Source organism: Lampetra fluviatilis, chromosome 36 (assembly GCF_964198595.1).
Source record: "Lampetra fluviatilis chromosome 36, kcLamFluv1.1, whole genome shotgun sequence".
NCBI classification, from domain to species: Eukaryota; Metazoa; Chordata; class Hyperoartia; order Petromyzontiformes; family Petromyzontidae; genus Lampetra; species Lampetra fluviatilis.
The window spans coordinates 6,199,341-6,226,949 of NC_136310.1; the positions used below are offsets into that span (position 1 = coordinate 6,199,341).

Sequence of the window (27,609 nt, forward strand, 5' to 3'; positions counted from 1 at the left end):
GGGGAAGGGGGGGTGGGTGTGAGTCAACTTAGACAACAATCCGACAGAGGAGCGAGACGAGAAGAGAGAGGAGGAAGGCGGAGGGACAGGAGGAGAGAAGAGAGAGATACAAAGCAGGGCGGGCAGCGAGAGGATGGCGACGTGCCGGGGCAGCTTTGCCCTGCTGGTCCTTCTCGTGCTGCTCGCCCTGGAGACGTGTCGCTGTTTGCTACGCGCTCTCCTGTCGCCGCTGTGGAGCGCGACTCCGGCCCGCGACCTCTCGGGGGACGTGGTGCTCATCACGGGAGGAGGAAGAGGCATTGGTCGGCAGCTGGCGTTGGAGTTTGCGCGTCAAGGAGTCAGCAAGGTGCGTTTCACGTCATGATCATCATCATCGCCATCAACATCAACATCGCCATCGTCATCATCATCACCATTATCATCATCATTACCATCATCACCATCGCCATCATCACCATCGCCATCATCACCATCATCGTCATCTCCATCATCACCATCATCATCATCACCATCGCCATCATCATCACCATCATCATTATCATCATCATCATCACCACCACCATCATCATCACCATCATCATCATCATTACCATCATCACCATCATCATCGCCATCATCACCATCATCATCACCACCATCATCACCATCATCATCACCATCGCCATCATCACCATCATCACCATCACCATCATCACCATCATCATCACCATCGCCATCATCACCATCATCACCATCACCATCATCACCATCATCATCACCATCATCACCACCATCATCATCACCATCGCCATCATCACCCTCATCATCATCACCATCATCATCACCATCATCACCATCATCACCACCATCATCATCACCATCATCATCATCACCATCATCACCACCATCGCCATCATCATCATCACCACCAACACCATCGTCATCATCATCACCATCATCACCATCACCATCATCGCCAACATCAGCAGCATCACCATCATCATCCGCAGCAGCGGCATGATTATCAGCATGTCCCAGTAGCCCGTCTCCCCTCCTCCTCCCTCCTTCCCTTCCTCATCCTCATCATCATCCCCTTCCCTCTCCGTCCCGTCTCTTGTAATTGGTAGCACGCATAAGGTGGCGTGCTCGGGCCAGTGTTGACAACTTGTTTTGGAGAAGTGTTGGTGGATGGTGATGATGGTGATGATGGTGTTGGTGGTGGTGGTGATGGTGGTGATGATGGTGAATATGGTGATGGTGATGATGGTAATGATGGTGATGATGATGGTGATGATGGTGATGATGGTGGTGATGATGATGATGGTGATGATGATGGTGATGATGGTGGTGATGGTGAATATGGTGATGGTGATGATGGTAATGATGGTGATGATGGTGGTGATGATGATGGTGATGGTGTTGGTGGTGATGGTGGTGATGGTGGTGATGATGATGACGAAGGTGATGATGGTGATGATGGTGGTGATGATGATGGTGATGATGATGATGGTGGTGATGATGGTGATGATGATGGTGATGATGGTGATAATGGTCAGATGGTGATGATGTTGTTGGTGGTGGGGAGAGAGAAAACTTCGTTGGGGGAATGCTTCGATCGGTGGAACCCGTCTGCTGTGAAGTCGGAACAAGTCACCGAGTGGAGGGATTCATTGGCGAGTGTTCACAGCAGGGCCCTTGCAAGTCGTCTGGCAAGCTCGGAGGAGGAAGAGTAGACCAAACTACCTTCGGCATTAGGGGGGGGCTCTCTCCAGAGCCGCCTCTTCGTAGCCTGGAGCACCCTTCCGACAGCAGGGCGTGAGCAAGGGAATTGCAGGACTGCGCCTGTAGATGAGCTTGTGTGTAATTCGAGTGATATCGCTCGCACTGACCAGGGGGGTGAAGTATGGTCAACTCCCCCCCCCCGCACCCCCCCATCTTACCCATGACTGACATGGCGTGGGGAAGCCCTAAACAATTGCTGGATGTGATAATGGGCTGGAATTTATCTTTTTTTAAATCTTAAAACTCCAACGTTGAGGAAGAGGAGGCCGAATACTTTCCTTTCTGTCAGAGACTCTCTCTAGAGCAACCTCTAAAGCAGCAGTGGCTTCTTCTGGCAGCAGCGGCGTGGGCAGGGAATTGCAGGGTTGCGCCTTTAGCCTTATTCTACCCCTCAAACAGCACCTCGGTCTACCTCATGTCACCCACTATGCTCGTTATAGCATGCGTCTCCAGAGATGTTGACTACCTCGCCTGGTATACAGGAGGTCCTGGGTTCGATCCCGACCCTGACGATGCCTGCTGTATATTTGGAGTTTGCGTGTCTCTCTCTCTCTCATCATCATCACGGTGGCTAAGAGATGTTAACTATCTCGCCTGGGCTACAGGAGGAGGTCATGGCTTCGATCCCGACCCTGACGATGCCTGCTGTAGATTTGGAGTTTGCGTGTCTCTCTCTCATCATCATCATCACGGTGGCTAGGAGATGTTAACTACCTCGCCTGGTGTACAGGAGGTCCTGGATTCGATCCCGACCCTGGCGCCTGCTGCTGTATATTTGTACTTTGCGTGTCTCTCTCTCCTCGTGGTCGTGTGGATTTTCTCGGGGTCCTCCGGGGTTTCCCCTCCACATTTATCACCAACATCACCACGCGTTTCGACCATTTGGCTGCTATACGTTTCCACATGACGATAAGCCACTATCATTTACGGCCAGGTAGCTTCTGAAAAAAGAGCTTCATAGTTCAGTGGGCATTACTTGGTAAAATTCAAATAAGTTTAGTTTTAGTTTAGAAGAGAATTATCGTCACCCATGTTCAGCGCACAGCTGGAGTAATGCCTGCAAGGCGCGTGCTTCTCCAGTTTCCTCCCCACGCGTATGATAGGAACTATTTAGCTCACATTTTGTCTCATTTTACAAGGTAAGACCCACTGAGCTATGTAGCTCTTCTTTTTTGTCAGAAGAAACCATGACGTGGAAATGTAGAGCAAGCGAAACACTCCAAACGCGTAATGTTGGTGATTCTAAATGTGGAGGGGAAAACCGGAGGACCCGGAGAAAAATCCACGCTAACACCCAAACTTCAATAATACAGCAGGTGTCAGGGTCGGGATCGAACCCATGCCTCCTGCATACCAGGCGAAGTTGTTAACATCCCCTAGCCACCCTGTCGGACCTTAATAAACACGGCACTCATCATTCATTGGCTGAAAACATCTCAGAATAAAAACACAACGTTAGCAGGACCCTCCTGAAAACGACTAAGTGTGGCTTTCCTGGATAGATAAGTAAATTATTAAAGTATACCCACTTCGCCTCTTGGAGGAAGAAATAAAAACCACAAACTTAAATAAAAAATATAACAAATCTGGTGACAAAAACCTCCGAGTTGGCAACTGTACTGTGCCCCCCATCTCGCCCCCCCCCCACATCTGTCGATTGTAATTCCTATCACGGATCGGCGTGCTCCGCCGCCGTCGTGTTGGGAGAGGAGCCTCGTGATTGGCCGAGAGGCGCGCGCGCGAGGATTCGCTCGAGCCAATGGGGAGCGGGCGCCGCGCGCGCGTGTCCGTTGTACGGATTTAGAGAGGGGGGTCCCTTATTCCATGCTGGATTTCACTGCGATGATGATGGTGGTGGTGATTGAAATTTTAGTAGTTTTAGTAGTTCAATACTGCAGCAGCAGTCGTTAAATAATCCAGCTTCGCGCCTGGGCAGCCGAGCTGCTTTCATCGCTTCGGCAATGCGGAGCAGCTGCGTTCAATCCTTTGCGGATGCCGCTCCGTTGTGGTCAGTTTACAACCGTCGACCCACACCACCATCACCACCACCATCATCATCGTCATCTTCCTTGCAGCAGCGACGTGTCTCTCGTCTAAAGTGCACTCGAGTCCAAGTGTTGCCGCGAAGCCAACACGCGAGGGAGTAATGATGATCAGCGCGCGCGTCTTTTGTGATGCACATCGGGTGCGGCCTAGCGCATTTGTTGTGGAGCCGCGGTGTTTCCTAGCGGCCTGACCGGCCTAAGGGTCCGTTGAGCCCCGGTAGAGCCGACACGCCGCCCCGCCCCCCCAACGTCCGTCACCTTCCGATATAAATACACAAACAGAAAAGGGACAATGTGAGCGGTTGCCGTGCGTTTGCCACATCATAGTGTGCGTGTGTGTATGTATGTACATTTGTCGAGCGTGTGATAGAAAAGTCGTAGCAAAGGTAATGCTATGGTACAGCCTTGTACGGCTAATGTTGGGCGTCACTGTGGGAGATGGAGCGAGAAATTCGGCTCGGTAAGCTCTTGTGTGGACGTAGCATTCATCCAGCAGTGGATTTACATCATGACTACAGTACACGGCGATCCATTTATCGATACCCCTACCTATATCTGATAACCCTCTTAACATATTTGATGTGGTGACTCCATAATATTGGTTTTGATGTGAAAAGGGAAACACAAAATGTATAATCGCCGACGTGCCTGGCAATCTGAGAGCTGCGAGTTCAAATCACTGGGTTCGGAGTTTGACTCAGCCCATCAGCGCTGATTTGGGTGGGTGGGGGCGATAAAGCGAGTAATCAGTACCACGTTGTGGGGAAATCAACAGTCGGGTAACCCTGTGGAGGAACTCGCCCACCCGTCACAGGAATTTCCACCACTGCCTCAGCCGGGCCTCAACACGGGGAGATGAGCTCATTTGACCACGAATTTACTACTCATCGGATTCCTCCAGTATGAATACAACGTCTGACTTATGACTTTACATGAACGCATGAACCCTGTATTGCTTCGTTTAATGGGTACTACTGAAGCAGGCTATGTGCGACAGAAAAACTGGTAATGTTCACAATTCGGCTGAGATGCTGCTGCTGATGATGATGTTATTGCGTTCTTGAGTTTAGCAGTCCTCGCCACTGATTATTGCCACGCACTTTTAATGCTCCTTTAACGCTGAGGGGGTTTACATATCTTTTAACGTTACGTATATATATTCCCTGATTACTATAATTGGTCTGCAGCTTTGTTTTTGCTTACGGACGCAGTACTGAAGGAATATTGATCCTTGAGGCTAATCAAGCAACACACACAGGATTGTGGTGATTAGTGACTTAATTGGTGGTAAATGTTTGTCTCCCGAGTTTCGCAAATAGAGCTTAGTTAAGTTGTGTAATGATTTTTGATTAAATGTTTCGGTAAGATAGGCGAAAGTGGTTGCAACAGCCATGAGTTTTAATGATTTAATATTCTTACAAGTGTTATTTATGAAATGTTTGGGAAGTTAAGCGAGAAAGGTTATGTTAAGGCGTGGTTTTGATTAATTAAGTTGTGTAATTGTAAATATTTCAGAAGTGTTTTGGAACTGGCTCAGACATGACACACTACCTATTGTTAACCGTGGCCGGGAATTGAACTTAAGTTCCACGGGTTCACCAGGAGGTCTTAAGGCTATTCTTCTGCCTGAATATGGTATTGGTGATTGTCAGGTTATGCTCCGAGCAGGTTGTAAGAAGAAGGTGACCATTGGAGTTTGACTTTACAACTCCCCTCTTTACCAATGACACCGTTCAACATGTGATGGTCTCTCCCGACTCAAGCGTTGAGAGTCCCCGAGGAGAATCATCTTGTCAGTTGTTGGTGTACTCTGAAGGATTTGGTTGAGTTGGCTGTAGTAGGTCTCCTTGGTGTCTTCATCAGAGTCCAGTGTTGGTGCATAGGTGCTGATGATTGTTGCATGTTGGTCTTTGTGGGGTAGGGTCATAAAACGCGCATTGATACCAATTGGGAGCCCACTTAAGCTGTTGATGAGCATGTCGTCTATTGCAAACCCTATGCCATGCAGGCGTCGTTCATGCGCTGGTTTACCCTTCCAAAAGGAGTCGTAGCCTCCACTTAGCTGAGGGCGGCAATGTGGATATCAATTCGTCTCAGCTCGCCACAATTGCCGATCGGCGTTCTGGACGTTGCGAGTTTGCGTGGTCTGTTAGGGTCCCGACATTCCACGAACCAATGTTTAGGTTGTTTTTGTTTCGACCGCAATTATTGATGCTCCCTCTCTGCTCGCGGTAAGCCAGGCAGGATGTTGCTAGGCAGGCTATGTTTAGGGCACCTTTTCTAGCCCCCTCCCTATATGTGGGGTGAGCAGAGTGGATCATCGTGGGCTGCTCAGTCACAGCTACAGCTGCCGGGATGCACTCCCGCCTAATCCGAGTGCACGACGACCTTCTAATAGCTTCCGCCTTGGTGCTGGGTTGTGACTAGGAGTTACTCGCTTCATAGGCCTGCCCCGAGAGTCTCCACTTGCCAATCGCCCAAGGGCTTTGGATATGTCGTGTGGTGGTGCCATGGCACAGTTTCCTTGGAGGGTGCCCAGTGCGTGAATTAATGTACGTGCAGTGTCTGTTGCACACCAGCTACCGCAACGGGGCTTAAACAGGGACCAAGCCTCGGTCCGACGGCGTGGCAGAAAACCAAGACGATTGGAAGGCTCGTCCTGAAGCACCAGATATCCAGTGGCTCTAGATTTGAAGCTTTCGTGACTGCAAGGATTCATATTCTTAGGTTTTTTCGGTAAAGTCACGTAGGACGGCTGCTTGCGTTGTGGCCGAAACGTCGTGAGAATTATTTTATTATGTTTTATTATTTTATTATTTCCATTCTACGTGACTTTACCGAAAGAACCAAGAAGAGAAAAAAAAACATCTTAACGAAAAAAAGCGAGCTGCCTACAACGATGATGAACACAGCGGAGAAATACAATTGCGGGGAGCGTCGTGGGCACACACCAACAACAACAACAACACAGGAGAAGAATAAAGCCAACCCCCGCGTGGTTCTGGTGGTGGTGGTAGTTGGTGGGGTGGGGTGGCGTGGGCCGCTTGTTTTTAATCTGCCTTTTGGTAGGGATTATGTAGAGCCCTAAATCCCGGGGCGCGACTTGTCACTCGGGCCCGAGGTCTCCGCGGGGTTAACACAACAGCCGTGATTCACGTGGGTGAGGGCGGTAGCAGCAGCGGTGGGGTGGGGTGGTGCCGGTCCTGGGCTATCCCTAGGTCGACTCAGCCTCAACCGAGTAGCTGGCTGGCGGCGCGGTGTGTAAACATCGGATGTGGTGCTGGCCACCTCGCCCCCTCGTGTGCCTTCATATGTGCTAGTTAACAGCATTTGCCCCAACTGTGTTAAGGATATACTTTGTGCGTGGGATGATGGGTGGAGGTGAGTGAGGAGTGGTAGCGGCCGAAGGGTGGGTGCGTGGAGTAGTATGGGGCTGGTGGAGGTGAGGATTGTGGTGGTGGGGGTGGTGTGTAGGTGAGCTTGTAAGGGGCCATCCATTTCGTCGGTACGCACAAATCTGTCAAAACTTGACCCCTCTCCATGTACGCACGCGGACTTTTTACACCCCCCCCCACCCCGAATCCTATAGAACGACCGATATTTAATCCACGCAGAAACGATAAAGGATTAATAATATCAACGTGTTTAAGCAAACACAGTCCACACCGCCGGACTATCTAACTCATTTGAAGGCCAATGTAGACAAATTATTATCGATGTTTCACCCCCCTCCCCCCATTTCCTATGCGTACATTCTCAGTAGACCCCCCCCAATACTCAAACGGTACGCATTTGGGTAAACCACCCCCTCCCCCCTCCATGCGTACGGACTCAATGGATGGCCCCTAAGTGGGGTGGCGTGGAGTTGGGTGCTGCGGGTGTGGGTCACTCCGTGGCTCGTGCGATGCAGGTTTTGTGGATGGCGTGGTGGGTTGATGTCGTGCGGCTGCTGGGCTTGGGGTGGTGATGGCAGTGGGCGAGGATGGAATGTCTGATTGTACGTGTCGGGTGTTGTGTGGGGTGAGTTCGGTGAGGTGGGGAGTGTTGCAAAGGTGTGTGTGCGGGGAGCGGTGGGGTAGCGGTTAGCGCGCTGCGCAACTAAACCTGTGACCCGAGCTCAATTCCAACTCACGCGACGGTGCTGGGCCTCCCCTAGGTCGACTCGGCCTCAGAATGAGTACCTTGTGCGGTGTGTAAACATCTCCACTAGGGAAACAAAGGCGGTCGGGAGTGGTGTTGTCCACACACTCCCTCGTGTGCCGTGCCAGCCTTCATAGGTGCTCGCTAACAGCACTTGCCCTAACAGTCTAGTTAAGGCTATGCGGGGGATCTTTGTATCGTAGTTAGTAGGGGAGGTATGGGTGTGAGTGATGCGAGGTAAAGGTGTACTGGTGTAGTCGTGGTGTGGGTAGGAGACAGGAAGGAGGTACGAGCGTGAGTGATTTTCTATAGCGAAGGTGGAGGTGGCTCACGTTGCAAAGCTGTGGGCAGTTTGTAGGTAGTTGGGATGTGTGAGTGGTATATGGGTGAAGGTGTGGGTTCGTTGTGCGCTACGCATGTGCTCGGATAGCTGGCGGGGTAGGCTGCTTGTTGGGGGAGTGGGGAGTGGCTCTGTTGTGTGGTGGGTAGGGTTCTGGGGTCATCCATAGGACGTGCTGTCACGTGAAAGATGTTTAATTTTTTTATTTTTTTCACATTTTGCTTTTCCCACTACGTTCTATCATCATCTCGCCCGTCATTTTTTGAGCACTGCAATCAACGAGTAGCACTTGTACAACAACATGCAGACCTCTTCAACTATCTAGAGAGACTGCTCTCTCTCTCCCTTCAGCCCATTCGGATAAACTACGGTCCAGGCTGTGTGTGTGTGCCTGTTTGCTGAATAAACACCCAGTGCTGGAGATGGTAAACTCTCTACAAAGTTAAGTGTATATTTTTTTGTGTGCAAGTGGTGGCGACCAGGCTTGAATGAATGGATTGCCTTGTGGTGAGTTTAACTCATATGGTTGATGATTAGATCCTGGTTTATTGCTGCCTGATAAGTTCATTGTGAGAAAAAAAAATCCCTCCGGTGGCCTCAAGTAACATCTGAAATTCGGCACCGTTCCGCGGTTTTGCTGCGTTTTCGGGGGTTGTTACCGTACCTTGTTCGGCTTAATATTCGACTTTTTGCCTCCACAAACTGGAGCTTCCAAACGTATTGTGGAGGAAGCTCCCAGCACGTGGAGCAAAACTTTTTTTTATTTTACCAGGTAAGGCCCACTGAGCTATGTAGCTCTTTTTCAAAAGCGACCTGGCTGTCAGCAACGATAGCTGAACGAAGTGGCTTATCACGTGGAAATGTTACTTTGAATACTCTGAACGCATGTTGATTCGAAATGTGGAGGGGGAAATCCAGGGGACCTGGAGAAAAGTCCACGCGATCACAGGGAGAAAACGCAAACTCCAAATATACAGGCGGTGGCATCAGGGTTGGTATCGAACCCATGACTACCGGTCGAGGTAGTTAACGTCTCGCTATCCTGGCGCCCCCAAAAAAACGTCGGGAAGGTTTGCCAAACAACACGTGGTGCGACTCAAAATACACATTGGAGCGGTTGGAAATGCATCTGTGGACACAAAGGAGCCTCACCTGGTTAAACAAAGGACATCTGTAAATCGGTGAACCCAAAACAAGTTTTTGCAGTACGTTTTATTAAGTCAATGTGATAATCTCACCAGATTTAAACATTAAAAATGTTAAACAAGTTCTCCTGCATGAGGCATTTCTCCTGCTACTCTTAGTTAACTGGGTTGTTTGTCTCAGTGCGACTCTGTGAGAATTGGACTTTTCCATTCAACGTCTTAAGATTCCTAAATGTGTATGTGACCGTAAAACCACATACAGCCGGGATTTCGCATTTAGCTGAACCAGGTCATCTCAATAATTAAATAAATCCGCGCAGTCTTAGCGCCCCCCTAGAGAACGTGACCCCCCCCCACCCTTGCCTTCCACGTGTTGTGAGCTGCCTTACAACCCCGTGATAGTAATATGGTTAGAATTTCAAACTCGTGTTTTTTTTTCTTCCTCCCTCCCTATAACTCCTCTGTAGCATTTCTTTGTGCGGAGTGTGTCTTGCTGTATTTAGCGCATTGTCAGAATGTCTGTTCAGCGTAGAAGATAAGGCCAAAATACCCGATTGGTGTTCCTCTAGAGCTCTGTCTGGAATGTGAGGGCCCTTCAGATAAAATAAAAAGCAGCCGCGTCATTAACACGGAAGGGTGCAGGATAATAAAGATTGGGTCACTCGTTACCAAGTTGAACACCATTCGATGGGTCGATCTGCTTGCCGGTTCTTCATCGTTGTTGAGGAGCTCACACACGTGCACACGCCTCCCGCTCCCCCCGTGCTGTCCCTCCTGCGTTCTTACCGAGTGAAAGCTGAGTGCCTTAGACTGTAACGTGTCCTATGCAGTGTTAACCCTGCGAGTCCCGCGATGTTATCCCGAACGTGCTCTCGGTGTCGCGTTAAGAAGATGGCAGGATCCACTCGGAACTCTCGCAGAGAGGAGGGCATCCATTCGTGTTTAGAGAACGATCCGCGGAAAGCGGATATCACGCAGCTATTGCTGAGATTTCTTCTTCGAGTGGGGAACACTTTCCTACTCGCACAGAAACGTTCGACGCATGACCATCAAACCAATATTTTCATTCTAAGAGCTGGAATTTTGCCAATTTGCTCCCAAAAGCAAATTCATTCATGAGATGTTTTTGTGGAGTCGTTCGTGATCAGACGTGATAAACTTGCGGCACTCACTGATTTAATCACAGGTGGCGGCCTGGAATTCTACCCAAAATTCTTAGCAGTGCCAGTTTACCTTCCTGATCTTTTATCCACTTCAGCGTATGATAATGTTAAGGAATTAATAAATCGAGCAATTCGTTTAATCTGTGGCTACACACGACGGGAAAGGGAAGTAGAGTCAAGAATATAATGTGTGGGGAAGGGAAAGGGAAAGGTGCGAGAGAGAGTAAAAAAAATGACAAATAAGAGGAAAACGAAAAATAAATAGAAAAACAGGAAAAAAGGGTCAAAAAAGCTGTAAGTAGGAAGATCGAGGCTACAATATGGGGCTCTGCACGTAGCAGAGTCTGTTTTCACAGGGGGCGGCGGCTGGGAGAGGGGAGTAGCTCAGAACGTGGTTGGCCAGACGGAAGTCACGTGACTTATGGAGGCTTTAGCTCATTAAGATTGAAAGATGACTTGCTTACCTTTTCTCTGTTTTGTACTCCTATCGCTTTTGTTGTTGTTGTAATGTTTCCTGTTGTAACTTGCTGACCCGCTCCATACTTGAGATGTGTGAAAAAGAGCTTCATAGCTCATCGGATTCCTCCTGCAGTATAAATAAAGATTCTGAGATTGTGAGGGTGGCCAAGTGGGTGAAAGGGGGGGGGGGGAACCAGTGGGAGTGGGGGGACAGCGCATCCAGGCTTGCCCCGGGCATGCTCGTACATGTTTGGCAGGTCAAATGTAGCCGCTGTAATTCTGCACTTATCTGCAATATATTAAACTTAATTTGTCCGTCTGTGAGCCAGTTTGGCACGGCGCTTGAATAATGTTCTTCGTGCAGAGTCAAGTGACGGTCATTCTGACCAGAAGTTAACAGGAACCCATGGTGTTTGATGAAAAGCAATGTATGAACTAAAGTCTTTGTGACCTCGATGGAAAAAAACATTTCAGAGTTAAAATTCTCTACCCATTCCACTGATTAAAAAACAGATTCATCTTCTTGGTTCTTTCGGTAAAGTCACGTAGAAGGGAAGTAATAAAATAATAAAAATAAAACATAAAATAATTCTCACGACGTTTCGGCCACAACGCAAGCAGCCGTCCTCTTCACCTGAGGACGGCTGCTTGCGTTGTGGCCGAAACATCGTGAGAATAATTTTATGTTTTATTTTTATTATTTTATTACTTCCCTTCTACGTGACTTTACCTCTTCACCTGAGGACGGCTGCTTGCGTTGTGGCCGAAACGTCGTGAGAATTATTTTATTATGTTTTATTTTTATTATTTTATTACTTCCCTTCTACGTGACTTTACCGAAAGAACCAAGAAGACGAATCCCTGCAGTCACGAAAGCTTTAAATCGAAAAAAAAAACAGATTGTAACACGCCAGTTGACGTCGGAGATGCGTTCCTGAGCGGTGTACAAGCGGTAGGCGGTGGAGGCGAAGGCTGAGAGGCGACGGATAACGAGGAAGGACGGACGATGTCCGTCAGCGACGTTAAGTGTGCGGGGGTCGAGGCGACGCAATTCGGGCGGTGGTATTCATGATAATAAAGCGACGACGTTTTTGCGAAACGACTTAAAAGGGGGAGACTAAGTCGGGGTATTACTTGGTTTAGTTAGGAGGGAATAGAACTGTGAATTTATTTTGTTATCGATCGTACGTATGGTAGATTGGGTAAACTTGACAAGGCCGAAAGTGACCGGGTGGTGGAGGCTAAAGCCGAACAGGGGTTTCGGGTTGCTCGTGCAGGGCTTTGTTTCATTTATAGGATTGCAGTATAGGAGAAGGTTCACTCTATACCATTGGAACCTCCTTTGCCAGTAGCAAAATATGATAATTGTTTTTTTTACCCTTTTATCTGGCAACAAAACTGACACCTTTTTATTTTATTTATTCTTTTCATTATACGATTCACTCTGTCAATAGGACGGGCAGCCACCGGCTATTATGGAAGCATTCCTGTTCACGAATGGACTCGCTCAACCACCTCAGGCAAGATGCCGTAGTTTTATCGTGAATGCACACGCACGCCAGAATCACTGTTCAGCCAAAAGCAGTGTTGACACTGCAGTCTGTTCTCCTATAACGCGTGTTTTCATAACGCAAATTGGATATAGTGCGATTGAGTGAACAGGACTACGTCGGCTGCCTCGGCGTAGCATCGCCGCATGAGACGGGATGTTGCTGGATGCTTCTAGACGCTACCCACATGCCTCGGTCTTTGTTCAGCCTGCGTACGCATCTCACGTGTTTGAATGCGGACGGTGCTTTACGCCGTATTATATCATTCATTATAAACGCGGTGTTCTTCAGGAACGCAACTACCACCGCCGTTATAGGAGAAGAGACTGCAATGCCCTTCCTTCATTTGCCCGCGTAAGCCAAGCGTCTCAAGACTATTTGTTGCCAGGAGGGGTCCCGCGACACTGTGATGATGTTTTTTTGACCCGATCGCCACTCGCGAGTGTTTGGCTTCGCGTGGGAGGAAACAGGCTGGTGGCGAGCGGGCGGGAGGGGGGGGGTGACCCTGGGAGCGGAGGTTCAGACATTAACGCGCCACTGATGTTTAGCCATGGCCGGGAACGGAACTCGGGGCCGCAGAGTTCGTGGCTCACTGCGCCAACCGTTGCGCAACACTTGTAAACATCGTCTGAACATTGCTACGCTGGCTGTCACTGGATTCACGCCCATGCCGAATTAGTTTAGGGCTTCCCAAATGTCTGATCACGAGCCCTCCCTGAAACAACAACAACAACATCGTTATCAGCCGCCTTGATTAATCCACTGCTGGATGAAGGTCTCCCCTGACGGGTTGTGGGATGCAGCGCTCCAGCCACAGGCCCCATGCACGCGGACCAAATTCATCGCTCCGTCTCCCCCTCGATGGATGCCCTCGCGGATGCGCTCCCTCCCGCCCTCCCTCGGCTGACGCTCCGTCACAAGTCTTGACCATTGGCCATCATCCCTTGTCCCGATGACGCGTCCTTCCCAAGCCCAACTCCATTTACAGTACTTACTGATGTTATTATAATAAACATTAAACATGTTTCAAAATGAAATCTACTATCCCATCTGTATTATTATGAGCGCTGTGACCGATACCCCCAATTAAGCACTCGTATATTTCTCATACGAAAGAAATGACACTGTTGGGAACGCATCCCCATATATATGATGGTATAACGACCTCTTTTAGCGCTGATTCGATTAGCGCTCACTTCTCCAGGAACGCATCTTGAGCGTTAAGCGGGGTCTGCATCTACTCGTCTTAGCACAGCTTAAATTATTACCGTGTTCTCCAGGTTACAATATGCTCCAGGAAGTAAGATCAAGTGTTAGAATAAAATTTATCTGGTCTAACACACATATACTGGATTATAAGAAGCACATATAATTCAGAACATACGGTCTGCCCATGTGTGGTCTTCCCTGTTGGGCTGCTGCTTGTTGAGAATTTGGTGTCTCAAGATAGCTCTCGCCACACACTACTGTGGGCATCTTCAGGAGTTGAATTGAGCCCTCTGAAGGAACATCTGAAACATTCAGGCTGGCCTGCCCATGATCCATCCTGGCTTTAGCCAGACTGGATTGTGTGAGGAGCTCATCAGTAAGGAGCTCATCATTGAGCTCCTACGGCAGGGTCATGTAACCCACATGCCCAGCCACCGCATGCCCCATCAGCTTGTTTGGCCGGATAGAGGGGGCTAAACGGGCATGGCACGTGCTTGAGAAGAGAAGGACCGATGTGGTACAGAAGGATGTGGAGCTGATTGGGCTTGCCGATGACTGGTACCAGCGGAGTCAAGATCGGCATCTGTGGAGGAGGTTTGTGAAGGACGCTGCTGGGCAGTTGGAGGCAGTCGCCCTTCACCAACAATGAAGGGAAGAGGAGCGACCCTCACAACAACGAGCAGAGCCCAGGGCGGCTAAAATTCATAATGTTGCCACAGCGGGGTGCACAGTTGGTGCATCTGCCAGTCATCTTAGCCAGTCAACTCATAGCACCCGGGTCTGTTCCGTGACCTGCCAGCGGCGTAGCCTTCGACACTTCACGTGGCCTCAAAATGCACCTGGCCTGGCACAAGCGCCGTGGTGAAGTCACCGCTATTTCGTGGCGAACGGCGGTGACGTCGTCGTCGGTCGTGGGGGTGGTGGTGAAAGGTTGAGAGAAGAAAACGCCCAACACGCAGCTACAGCAGCGGCAGCAGCCCAACCCAGAACACCAAACCGCGCTCGCATCGTACGCGGCTGCGCAGGCGTGCGCGTTGAGCGCGCGGTATTTGTTTAACCCGAAAGTCACAATGGGAATATTAATTTGTAGCACGTCGCCCAGGCAGACAGACAGCCAGGCAGCCAGGCAGGCAGACAGCCAGGAAGCCAGGCAGGCAGGCAGGCAGACAGACAGCCAGGCAGCCAGGCAGCCAGGCAGCCAGGCATGCAGACAGGCAGCCAGGCAGGCAGACAGACAGCCAGGCAGGCAGACAGGCAGACAGACAGCCAGGCAGACAGGCAGCCAGGCAGGCAGGCAGCCAGGCAGACAGACAGACAGCCAGGCAGCCAGCCAGGCAGCCAGGCAGCCAGGCAGACAGGCAGCCAGGCAGGCAGACAGACAGCCAGGCAGCCAGGCAGCCAGGCAGCCAGGCAGACAGACAGCCAGGCAGACAGGCAGCCAGCCAGACAGAGGGGCAGGCAGCCAGGCAGAGAGGCAGGCAGCCAGGCAGGAAGGACTGACAGTTCACAATTTTCGACCGAACCTTGGTAGCTTGTAAACCAGATCGCCCGGGACGGTAAACTTTTGAACCTTGAACTAATGCGAGGGTGCGCCTTGCCCTCCCGTTGCACTCAGCCCGTGGGAGGGAGTGGGGGCGGCATTGGGGGGGGGGGAGAGTGGTGGTGGTGGTGGAGTAAAAAAAGGCATCACAAATGCTGGTGTTTATTTGCAAGGGATGATTTAAAGCCCCAGCGGCTCACAGCCATAGCCGAATCCACCCCCCCCAACCCTCTCCGTGGGCCAAGCTACACAAATAAACGAGCCGCACAGAGTTTATGGAAACGCGTGGGGTTGCCGGAGGGTCACGGGGGGGGGGGGTTGGGGAGGGAGGCCGGGTTGGGGCTGCGCGGGGTGCTAGCAGCGGGGCGAGTTGATCGAGGGAGAAAGTTTGTCGCGGAAGGTGAAAGACGAGCGGGCGAGTGGGCCCACCGTGCGCTCCGTTACGCTGCGGCGGTGGCGCCGTGGCCGCAAGGTTCGAGCCCGTCGCTGATGCGTCCGTCCGTGCGCGGTAACCCCGTTGATGATTGGATTTTTACCCTTTTATCTGGCAACCAAACTGACACCTTTTTTTACAAGGAGTCATGTTTGCATAGACCACAATACCTGCGGTCATAATGCAAACAAAAAACACAACTTTGATAATGTATGCACTGTCCTTGAAGTTGATTGGTCCACATCCGAGACAGCTTTCCTTAGAGCCTAGTATCTCACATGGGTTGGACCAGATGACGCCAAAAGGCGCACAACTCAAGGACAACGCACCATCAGAGTATGAGAGCTCGGGGTAAGCATTTACACCATTGGAACCTCATTTGCCAGTAAAAAATATGATAATTGTTTTTTTACCCTTCTATCTGGCACCAAAACTGACACCTTTTTTACAATGAGTCATGTTTGCATAGACCACAATACCTGCAGTCATAATGCAAACAAAAAACACAACTCTGATAATGTATGCATTGTCCATCTTTTTTGTTTGCATTATGGCTGCAGGTATTGTGGTCTATGCAAACATGACTCCTTGTAAAAAAGGTGTCAGTTTTGTTGGCAGATAAAAGGGTAAAAAAACAATTATCATTTTTTACTGGCAAATGAGGTACCAATGGGGTAACCCCGTCGTTCGCAGTCCCCTCTGCCGAGTTGCGCCATTGAAGAAGGTGTCGCGGAGAGGGAGGGAGGGGGTGGGGGGGGGTTGCCGATTTTTAAATCCTTTATATTAAGTTCACTTGCTTGCTTAGGACCGTGCAAATCTTTCGGTCGTTTTTTAACCCACTTCCCGTGATCCAATCGAGCTGACATTTTGCACACAGACTCGTTGTGCGTGACAATGCATTTTCGTGAAAACTTTTTTCCAAAAATGTATACTGTTTAGGGAAAAAAATAATAATATTTAATTACCAATTGTTTAATGCTGCCAGACAATCATCTGACCCATAGGTGGCAGCCATCTCAAGCCAGAGGATGAGAGGACTCTAGCCGCCCCGATGCCACGCATATAAAGGATTTATAGTGAAAAACTTTGTTTTTACGGGTTAATTTTTTTAATGGTTGAGAGTAATCGAGAGCAAAGGGGCAGCGGGACGAATGGACTCGATCGGACGGATTCGTCCCGGCTCGGGGACAAGCCCACCACCGCGCGCTGGAAATAGACGGGCTCGGAACGTGTCGGGCAGTTCTCCGTCTGTGTTGTGGATTTCCGAAATGCCGTGTTTTTATGGGATCATACGGTCATGTGCATGCACCGCCACCGCCGTCGTGAGCCGTGATCGTCACGATCTATCCCAAACTACACCCACGATCTCCAATCCTCTTATTATCCACGATCCCTCTTTAACTGTGTGGTCGCACCAATCTGGTCATCCCCCCCCACAACCACCACGACCAGAGTCTTCAAAGAACAAAACCTTTGTGTTAACTTGTGGCCACCCAATTTAAAAACGCCACAACCGTGTTTGTTAATTGCTAGGTTAGTTAATTGCTAGGTTAGGGAGGCTGGTTATTTCTTAATCATTTACGTCCATTGCACACGGCGAATTAAAGCGTCTCGAAAATTCAAACAATAATAATAATTATCTGAAAGTGTTGTTTAACCCAGGCCTCTAATTATAACCAGGCGAGAGCGCACATGTGAACAAGCGACGCGTCAGCGGCTCGGCGATTGTTGTTCTCACGAGAGGCGTGCAGCGGTCGGAAATTTTGATGATCACGATGGTTGTCGGGTCAGTGGGCCTGGTAGGCTGACGGGCTAGTGCGCTCACGGGTTGATATGCTGGTGGGCCGCTCAATTGGTGCAATAGTGGGTTACTGAACTGCTCAGCCGGCAGGCTTGTGGGTTGGTGAACGGGTGGGTTAGTGGACCGCTGCGTTCGTGTGTTGGCAGGGCTGGTAGGCTGACGGGCTAGTGCGCTAGCGGGTTGATATGCTGGTGGGCTGGTGGATTGTTGGAACGGTGGTGTTGGCGAACCTGCTGGGTTGGCGGGCCGGTCGGTCGGTGGGCTGGTGGGCTGCTGGATTGTTGGAACGGTGGTGTTGGCGAACCGCTGGGTTGGCGGGCGGGCCGGTCGGCCAGTGGGCTGGTGGCGTTGATGGGCTGGCGGCGGGGCTGGTGGGCCAGCGAGCGGCTAATGTTCTCCGTTGCGTCGGTCACGCCGAGGGTAATGGCATGCTAATGGCGCTCTTAGTTGGCGGGGCCCAATTACCCGTGAACAAGGCGCCCCACCGCGCGCCGCGGGCGCGCATTGTGCGCCGCGATTGCGTGCGCCCATTGTGCGCGTACGAGACACTGTGTGCGCGCGTGTGTGTGTGCGTGCGTAATGGGGGAGCGGTAGTGTAGAGCTTAGCGCGCTGCGCTATGAACCTGGCGACCCGGGTTCGATTCCCGCTCACGGCCAACACCGGTGACGATTATCTGAACCGGTCCTGGGCCTCCCCTAGGTCGACTCAGCCTGAAATGAGTACCCGGTGCGGTGTGTAAACATCGCCACTGGGGAGACAAAGGCGGTCGGGCGTGGTGCTGGCCACCCACCCCCTCGTGTTCCGTTCCGGCCTTCATAGGTGCTCGCTAACAGCACTTGCCCCTACAGTCTGTTAAGGCTATACGGGGGATATTTGTCTTGTAATGGGGAGCGGCGGTGCAGCGGTTAGCGAGCGCCGCTGCTCTACGAACCTGGCGACCCGAGTTCGATCACCGTTAACGGCCAACACCGGCGCCGCACGTACTGATTCAAGGATCCATTTCTGTACTGCCACCTCCCGAGCGTCTCGCAGCCCTCGACGTGGCAACGCTTCGACTCCCAGGCAGTCTCCCAGCAAAGTAGTGACCAGGCTGCAGCCTGCTTAACCTCCGAGTTCGTCCGATATCGTCACGTGTCGTGTGTCGGCATCCCAGTGGCGAGATGTTGACTACCTCAATTGATATACAGGCAGTCGTAGGTTCGATCCCGACCCTGACGCCTGTTGTATATTCTGAGTTTGTGTGTCTCTCTCTCTCTGTCTCTCCCTGTGGTCATGTGGATTTTTCTCCGGGTCCTCCAGTTTTTCCCTCCACATGGGAAATCAACATCACGCGATCAGAGCATTTGGCTGCTGTAAATTTCCACGTGACAAGCCACTTGGTTGAGCTATCATTGGTGGCCAGGTCGCCTCTGAAATAGTAGCTATATAGATCAGTGGACCTTACCTGGTTAAATGAAAATAGTGAACAAAAAATAGTTCACGTGGTCTTGGGCAGCCTGTCGACTACGTCCGTTCTTTCTGTCTCCCATCACCGCTCTCATCTCCCATCACCCCTCCTGTGTCTTCTCTCCATTACTCCTATTACCCTCTGCCTGTGTTCTCCCTTCGTTTCTTCTCTCGTCCCATCTCTCTGTGTCCCTCGTGTTCATTCAGTCTCTGTCGACGACTCTCTCCTGTCCCATCCCCTAATCCCATCTCACCGCACCCCAACCCCCTTGTCTTTCCGGATAGCGTCGGAGCAGCGGTTAGCGCTCTGCACTACTAACCCGGTGACCTCGGTTCGATTGACCCAACATAATTTATAATATATATACGATTCCACTCCACTACCACCAACATCGGTGCCTCGTGATATCTGAACCGGGCCGTGTGGGAGGAAGCTGGTGCACCCGTAGAACACCCACGTGTGCAAGGGGGCAACGCTCTATCCCCGAACAGCTGTAACAAATAACAACGACTTACATGCATTTGAAAGGCGCCTTCCACTATACCGCCTTCTCCTGGCGAGCCAGGGTATGGCACCCCCCTTCGACAACTCTCATCCCCGTGCCCCCCCCCCACCCTCCCTGTCCCCCCCCCCCTCGCCGTGTACAGGTGGTGCTGTGGGGCCGCACGGAGAGCTGCCTGCGGGAGGCGTGCCACGCGGTGCGCTCGCTGGGCACCGAGTGCCACTACGCCGTGTGCGACGTCGCCAACCGCGAGCAGGTCTACCGTGAGGCCCGCGCCGTGCGCGACAAGGTCAGGAACCGCGCGGGGAGGAGGGAGGGAGGTCGTGGGGAGGTCGCGGGGAGGTCGCGGGGAGGTCGCGGGGAGGTCGCGGGGAGGAGGGAGGGAGGTCGCGGGGAGGTCGCGGGGAGGGAAGTGTCTGATTGTGCTTGTGTTCATCTTCGTGGTTCTTTCGGTAAAGTCACGTAGAAGGGAAATAATAACATAATGAAATAAAATCAAACATAATGAAATACAATTCTCACGACGTTTCGGCCACAATTTCAGACGCTGTCTTTCCGACAGACCTGTTCTTCACCTGAGGACGGCTGCTTGCGTTGTGGCCGAAACGTCGTGAGAATTGTATTTTATTGTGTTTAATTTGATTTCATTATTTTATTATTTCCTTTCTACGTGACTTTACCGAAAGAACCAAGAAGATGAATCCCTGCAGTCACGAAAGCTTTAGATCAAAAAATGTGCTTGTGTTGTTGATGGTGCTGCTGGTGTTACTGCTGGGGCTGCGGGTATTGATGGTGCTATTGCTGCTGTCACTTGCGATGCTGCTGGTGCTGGTGGTGCTGCTGGTACCGTACCGCTTGCGCTGATGTTGCTGCTGCTGGTGCCGGCCTTGCGTGCAGGTGGGAGACGTCTCGATCTTGGTGAACAACGCCGGGGTGGTGCACGGGAAGCCGCTGCTGGAGAGCGACGATGACGCCCTCCTCAAGACGCAGCACATCAACGTGCTCGCGCAGTTCTGGGTGAGGATGTTCACCATCATCACCATCATCCTCATCATCATCCTCATCGTCATAACGTACACATCAGTATGGGCATTTGAATGATACGCAGCGTGGAACGCATGGCTTACTAACACAGCCAACACCACTACCCGCCATTCACCACGAAGTGACGGTGACGTCACCACGGTGCCTGTGCCAAGCCAGGTGCACTTTAAGAGCGCTGGGCGGCTAAAATGCTAAAAAAGCGCAGGGCCCCGGGAAAAATCCCCGCCGACCCCGGAGAGAGACGCACAGAATATACAGCAGCAGCAGGCGTCACGGTTGTGTTTGAACCCATGACCTCCTGCATACCAGGCGAGGTAGTTAACATTTCGCCCCCCGCCGCCCCCCCCCCCCCCCCCCACGTGACCCGCTGCCTCGTTGCCTGCGTGCGCGCGTCCCCCCAAGACGCTGAAGGCGTTTGTGCGAGGGATGCTGGAGCGCGGGAGTGGCCACGTCGTGAGCGTCAGCTCCGTGCTGGCGCTCGCCGCCATCCCCGGCGCCAGCGACTACTGCGCCTCCAAGGCGGCGGGCTACGCGCTGGCGGAGAGCCTGGCGCTGGGGCTGAGCGGCACGCCCGGCGTGCGCGCCACCACCGTGCTGCCCTACCACACGAGCACCGACATGTTCCGCGGCATGCAGCCCAGGTGCGTGCGTGTGTGTGTGTGCGTGTGTGTGTGTGCGTGCGTGTGCGTGCGTGTGCGCGTGTGTGTGTGCGTGTGTGTGTGCGTGTGTGTGTGTGCGTGTGTCTGTGTGCGTGCGTATGTGTGAGTGCGTGCGTGCGCGTGCGTGCCTGCGTGCGTGTGTGTGTATGCTTGCGTGCGTGTGTGTGTGCACACGCACGTGTGTGTGCGTGTGCCCACGTGCGTTTGTGTGTCTGTGTGTGCGTGTGTGTGTGCGTGTGTGCGTGTGCGTGCATATGGGGAGCGGTAGTGTAGCGGTTAGCGCGCTGCGCTATGAACCTGGCGACCCGGGTTCGATTCCCGTGCACGGCTAACACCAGTGACCTCCTCCCCTAGGTCGACTCAGCCTTAAATGAGTACCTGGTGCGGTGTGTAAACATCGCCACTGGGGAGACAAAGGCGGCCGGGTGTGGTGCTGGCCACCCACCCCCCTGGTGTGTCGTGCTGGCCTTCATAGGTGCTCACTAACAGTGCTTGCTCTAACAGTCTGTTGAGGCTATACGGGGGATCTTTGTCTTTGTGCATGGGGATGTGGGGAGCGGTGGCACAGTGGTTAAGGGCGCCGCACTACGAACCACCACCACCATCAGAACCACCTACGGCTCCACCACCTCCACCAGTACCACTGCCACCACCGCCACCATCTTCGTCAGCATCACCACCGTCCGCCAGCACTACCACCAATACCGCCACCATCTTCGCGTGCCTCCGCCTATGTCCGTGTGTCTCTGCGTGTCTCCGCATTTTTTCGCGAGTATCCGCGTATCTCCGTGTGTCTCTGCCTGTCTCTGCAAGTCTCCGCGTGTCTCCGTGTGTCTCTGCCTGTATCTGCGAGTCTCCGCGTGTCTCCGCGTGTATCTTCGCGAGTCTCCGTGAGTACCGTGTGTCTAACCGCGAGTCTCTGCAAGTCTCCGCGAGTATCCTTGTGTCTCCGCCTGTCTCTGAGAGTCTCCGCGAGTCTCCGTGTGTATCTTCGCGAGTCTCCGTGAGTACCGTGTGTCTAACCGCGAGTCTCTGCGCAGGTTCCCGTGGCTCTTCCCGCCACTGGAGCCGGAGACGGTGGCCCGGCGCACGGTGCAGGCGGTGAGGGAGGGCCGCGCCTTCCTGCTGCTGCCCTGGACCATGAACTTCCTCATCATCATGAAGAGGTGCAGATCGAACTCTCTCGCTCGCTCGCTCGCTCAATCGCTCACTCAATCGGTCGCGTGGTCACTCGCTCGCTCGCGCAATCACTCACTCATAGGACTGAGCAATCGCAGCATCGCAGTGTCCCACCGTGGTCGTCATTGACGCCGCCGCCTCGTAAAGAGCAGCTAAAGACACAGCCCCCCGTAATTAACTGGCTCACGCCTCTGCTGACGGAAGGGCCTCCACTACTAAAGAGGGCCTCGGATAGCACCCTCGAGGGAGTTGTTTGGCCTTTCTCTTCCATGCCTTGCCCGACGTTTTGGGAGAGGTGGGAGTAACCACACTTTACCCCAGCGCAGGCAACCTGCTGTTGTGTACGCGATTGTGCTGCCGGGTGGATAGAGAGTGGTGGGGGGGTGGGTGGGTATGGGGGCAGAGGGGAGGTTTTGAAGAAACTTTGCAATGTATTCGACGGCTGTCGCGCCAGGAGACGGTAGATAACCTGGCGACCCCCGGGTTTCAGGTCGAGCCTGCTAGTCCATGAGACCGGGGGGCAAAGTCCACGGTGCAGAAATTGTCAAACAAACGCATCAATTTTTTTTTTTACGATTTTTATTTTACCACGTAAGGCCAACTGAGCTACGTAGCTCTTTTTCAGAAGCGACCTGGCTAACACAAATGACAGCCCAACGAGAAGCGGCTTATCATCACGTGGACATTTGTAGCAGCCGTATTCTCAAAATGCACGTTTCTCAATGTGGAGGGAAATACACGTGACCATGGGGAGAGAGAGAGAGAGAGACATGCAAACTCCAAATACACAGCAGCAGGCGTCAGGTTCGAGATCGAACCCACGACCTCCTGCATACCAGGCGAGGGAGATAACATTTCGCCAGTGTGGCGCGGTGAGAGCGTTGTCATTGACCAATCGGTTTACTGTTCACGTGCGGAGTGTAATTAGTTAGGGCGCCACGGTGGCGAGATGTTATTTCCCTCGCCCGGTGTACAGGAGGTCGTCGGTTAGACCCCGAGCCTGACGCCTGCTGCTGTATATTTGGAGTTTGCGTGTCTCTCTCTCTCTCTCATCATCACGGTGGCTAGGAGATGTTAACTACCTCGCCTGGTATGCAGGAGGTCGTGGGTTCGCTCCCGACCCTGACGCCTGCTGCTGTATATTTGGAGTTTGCGTGTCTCTCTCTCTCTCATCATCACGGTGGCTAGGAGATGTTAACTACCTCGCCTGGTATGCAGGAGTTCGTGGGTTCGCTCCCGACCCTGACGCCTGCTGCTGTATATTTGGAGTTTGCGTGTCTCTCTCTCTCTCTCTCATCATCACGGTGGCTAGGAGATGTTAACTACCTCGCCTGGTATACAGGAGGTCGTGGGTTCGCTCCCGACCCTGACGCCTGCTGCTGTATATTTGGAGTTTGCGTGTTCTTCCCGTGGTGATGTGGATGTTTCTCCGGGTCCTCCAGTTTTTTTTGTCCCTCCACATTTAGAACCAACATATATTTCGAGTATTTGCCTGCTATCTACATGTCCACGTGACGATAAGCCACTTAGCTGAGCTATCATTTGTGGCCAAGTCCCTTCTGAAAAGGACCTTCATAGCCCAGTTGGCCTTATGCTGGTAAAATTAAAAAAAAGGTTTTAATATGATAATTGGTTTTGTACCCTTCTCTCTCGCAACAAAACTGACACCTTTTTTACAAGGAGTCATGTTTACATAGACCACAATACCTGCAGTCATAATGCAAACAAAAAACACAACTCTGATAATATATGCACTGTCCTTGAAGTTGATTCGTCCACACCCGAGACAGCTTTCCTTAGAGCCTAGTCTCACATGGTGTTGGACCAGATGACGCCAAAAGGCGCACAACTCAAAAGGTTTTAATAGTTTAAAATATTAATCTCTGTGCCATGTTGCCTCTCTGTCTCTCTGCCTCCCTCTCTGTCTCTCTGCCTCCCTCCACACCCGCAGCATCCTCCCGCAGCCGGCGCTCGACGAAATCTACAAGTTCACGGGCAGCTACACCTGCATGCAGACCTTCAAGGGCCGGGCCTAAAGTTCAACACCGCACTACACCCCCCCCCACCCCCAGGATCGGGCTGATCCAAAGGGTTCTACAGCGACCCCCCCCCCCAAGGCCTGGGAGTCGTTAGCGGGCTCTTCTTCGGGGTGGGGGGGGGCCTGGGGGATGAAGTGGGGGGCGGCGGGCCAGAGAGAGGGGGGGGGCTGGGCTGGCGGGGGTTGGAGGGTCGACGCTGGGGGTGGCTGAGCGGCGTGGTGCAATGTGTGTGTGGTGGGACGTGCGTTTAACTTTTTCTCGCACCCCACGCAGCCAACCGCGTCGGTGGGAGGTGCGTTGTCGCCGCGACTGCTGCCGGCGCGGTTTGCTGCGGGGGCGCGGCGAGCCGGCTGCTGCTGCTGCTGCTGCTGCGGCGGTGTGCTTGCGGATCGTTGTGACTGGGGCTGCTGGTTATTGGGGGTGGCGGCAGGGTGGGGTGTGATTGGATGTTGTTGTGGTTTGGTGGTTGTGATGGGCGTGGAGTGGTGCTGTGTTGTTAGGGGCTGGGGTTGTGCGGCTGTGGTTGTTGAGTGTGGTGGTGGTGGTGGTGGCGGGTTGTGTAATGTTGTTGAGTTAATGATGTTGTTGAGTTAATGATGTTGTTGAGTTAATGTTGTCTCGTGACTGTTACTGGAGTGGTGTTGGTGGTGGTGTGGTTCAAGGCAGTGTGAGTGGTCAGCCACGGTGGCATGGGTTGTGGTTACTGAGTGTACTTTGTTGATGGTTTGTGATTGTGTGTGTGGGTTGGTGTGTGTGTTGGTGTGTGTGTTGGTGGCGTGTGTGTTGGTGTGTGTGTTGGTGTGTGTGTTAGTGGTGTGTGTGTTGGTGTGTGTGTGGGTTGGCGTGTGTATTGGTGGTGTGTGTGTTGGTGTGTGTGTTGATCTGTGTTCGTGGGGTGTTTGACTATTCGTGCGAGGTACCCCCTCCCTACGGGATTGTGCGATGTTTAATTTTAAAGCAAAATGTAAATTTTATACGTCGACGAATGTCACCATTTCCCATCTTTCCAGACCCGCCGTCGTCAGACTTTTATGTAAAAAGAGACGCCATGGTGCGTGACACGCCACACGCGTGTGCCGTGTAAGCGCGACGTGTGTGCCGTGTAAACGCGACGCTCGTGCCGTGTAAGCGCGACGCGTGTGCCGTGTAAACAAAACAAATGAACGGGAGGACACGAACAACACGGCGCCGTATACTTTTGCCCGTGACGTGCGGTGGATTTCAGACGAAAGAATCCACGCCACGGGACTCGTGCTAATCCCTGCGTCAAGGTCTCCCCCTCTTTCTCTTTCTCTTCGCTCGCGCGCCGATTTGAAGGGGGGGCCACGCACTAAGCGGATTCATTATCCGAGATTCCGATGTTGTTGCTGTTTCTGTTCTTAAATCCATTCCCGTGCACCTTCGCGTCAGCGTTTTTGGGACTTTGTGCGATGCGCGCGTGTGTGGAGCAGTAGCCTGTGTGTGTGTGGAGCAGTAGCATGTGTGTGTGTGTGTGCATGCGTGTGTGTGTGTGTGGAGCAGTAGCATGTGTGTGTGTGTGCATGCGTGTGTGTGTGTGTGGAGCAGGTGCGTGCGCATGCGTGTGTGTGTGGAGCAGTAGTGTGTGGAGCGGTGGTGCAGCGGTTAGAGCGCTGGGCTCCGACACGCCCCGGGTGATCCGAGTTCGATTCACTCTCACGGCCACCAACGCCGGTGACGATGATCTGAACCGGTCCTGGGCCTCTGCTAGGTCGACCCAGCCTCAAATGACTACCTGGTGCGGTGTGTAAACATCGCTACTGGGAAGACAAAGGCGGCCGGGCGTGGTGCTGACCACCCACCCCCTCTCGTGTGCCGTGCCGGCCTTCACAGGTGCTGCTGCTGCTGCTGCTCGCTAACAGTCTCCCCCTTAAGATACTGGACTCAAATACTAGCACGGTTGGCTACGTACAGTGTGAAAGAAGTTCAACATACATCGCCGCCATCATCATCGTCGTCGTGGTGCGTCACCCGGCACTCACGGCGCCCCACGCGAGCGTTAGACGAGGCCCGAACGCGCCGACGGGATTCCGAAGCCCAGACGAACGGGAGTAGCGGTCACGGCAGAGGTCGCAAACGGGTTTTGATTCCTTACCCGTACCCGTACCTGGCCGCACCAGGGTCGCAAATGGGTACCCGTACCCGGCTGGGTACGGGTACCCGGCTGGGTACGGGTAGCCGGGTATCGGGTAGGGTACGGGTATCGGGTACCCGGTTGCGACCTCTGCGGTCACGGCAGCACGTGGGACGCTCTGCGAGCTCTGGGCGAGGGTTCGACTCCGAGACGGGGCCATGCGCCTCGCCGGTCTGTACCGCCTGGGGCGGTGGCGGCATCATCGCCGCCGCTTCGGTGATTCCACTCTCTCTGTGTGACCAATACCGTGGAATTACGGTGGGATTTTGCTCTGACCCTTGGACTATCTGGGGCTCCGAGGCTGTGGGTCGTTTGTGAATCTGTGGGTTTCTGAATCTGTGGGTCTCTGAATCTGTGGGTTTCTGAGTGTGTGGGGTCTCCGAATATATGGGTTTCTGAGTCTGTGGGTTTCTTAGTCTGCGGGTTTCTGAGTTTGTGGGTCTCTGAATGTGGATTTCTGAGTCTGTGGGTCTTTGAGTCTGTGGGTTTCTGAGTCTGTGGGTTTCTGAGTCTGTGGGTTTCTTAGTCTGCGGGTTTCTGAGTCTGCGGGTCTCTGAATCTATGGGTTTCTGAGTCTGTGGGTTTCTTAGTCTGCGGGTTTCTGAGTCTGTGGGTCTCTGAACCTGTGAGTTTCTGAGTCGTTGGCACACGTGAACTTAGATTCATGAGTTTATATGCAACACCTATACGATGTAATGGAAAAAACCCAGTTATGAATGGGTGTATGCGAACTTCGTGTGGCAGTACGTCACGCGGTCTCTTCGTCAATGCTGCAGCGCCACCTCGTGTCGCAGACGAGACTGCGGTGGTCGTACAATAACAAAACAATGGCCCAGGTGGACGTGTCGTTGAAGCACGGAGCTGTGATCAATCGCACGGTGAAGGACTCTCACACGTGGGAATCCAATGCCAGGAAGTGGCAGTGAGCCCCAAACAACGAACGCAATGGGGAAGTGAATTCTTTGGAGACATCGTATTTAATTCAGAAAGTCGGATTTAA

General features: G+C 52.4%; 1 protein-coding gene across 1 annotated transcript; it reads left to right on the forward strand.

The window, feature by feature from the left end:
• On the forward strand, positions 1-25,855 carry DHRS3 (dehydrogenase/reductase 3). The gene is made up of 6 exons (XM_078873280.1): positions 1-346; positions 19,682-19,825; positions 20,434-20,553; positions 20,983-21,221; positions 22,280-22,405; positions 24,370-25,855. Exons 1-6 carry the CDS (start codon positions 134-136, stop codon positions 24,452-24,454), a joined length of 927 nt encoding a protein of 308 aa, XP_078729406.1. The 5' UTR covers positions 1-133; the 3' UTR covers positions 24,455-25,855.
• Positions 25,856-27,609: the final 1,754 nt, after the last annotated feature.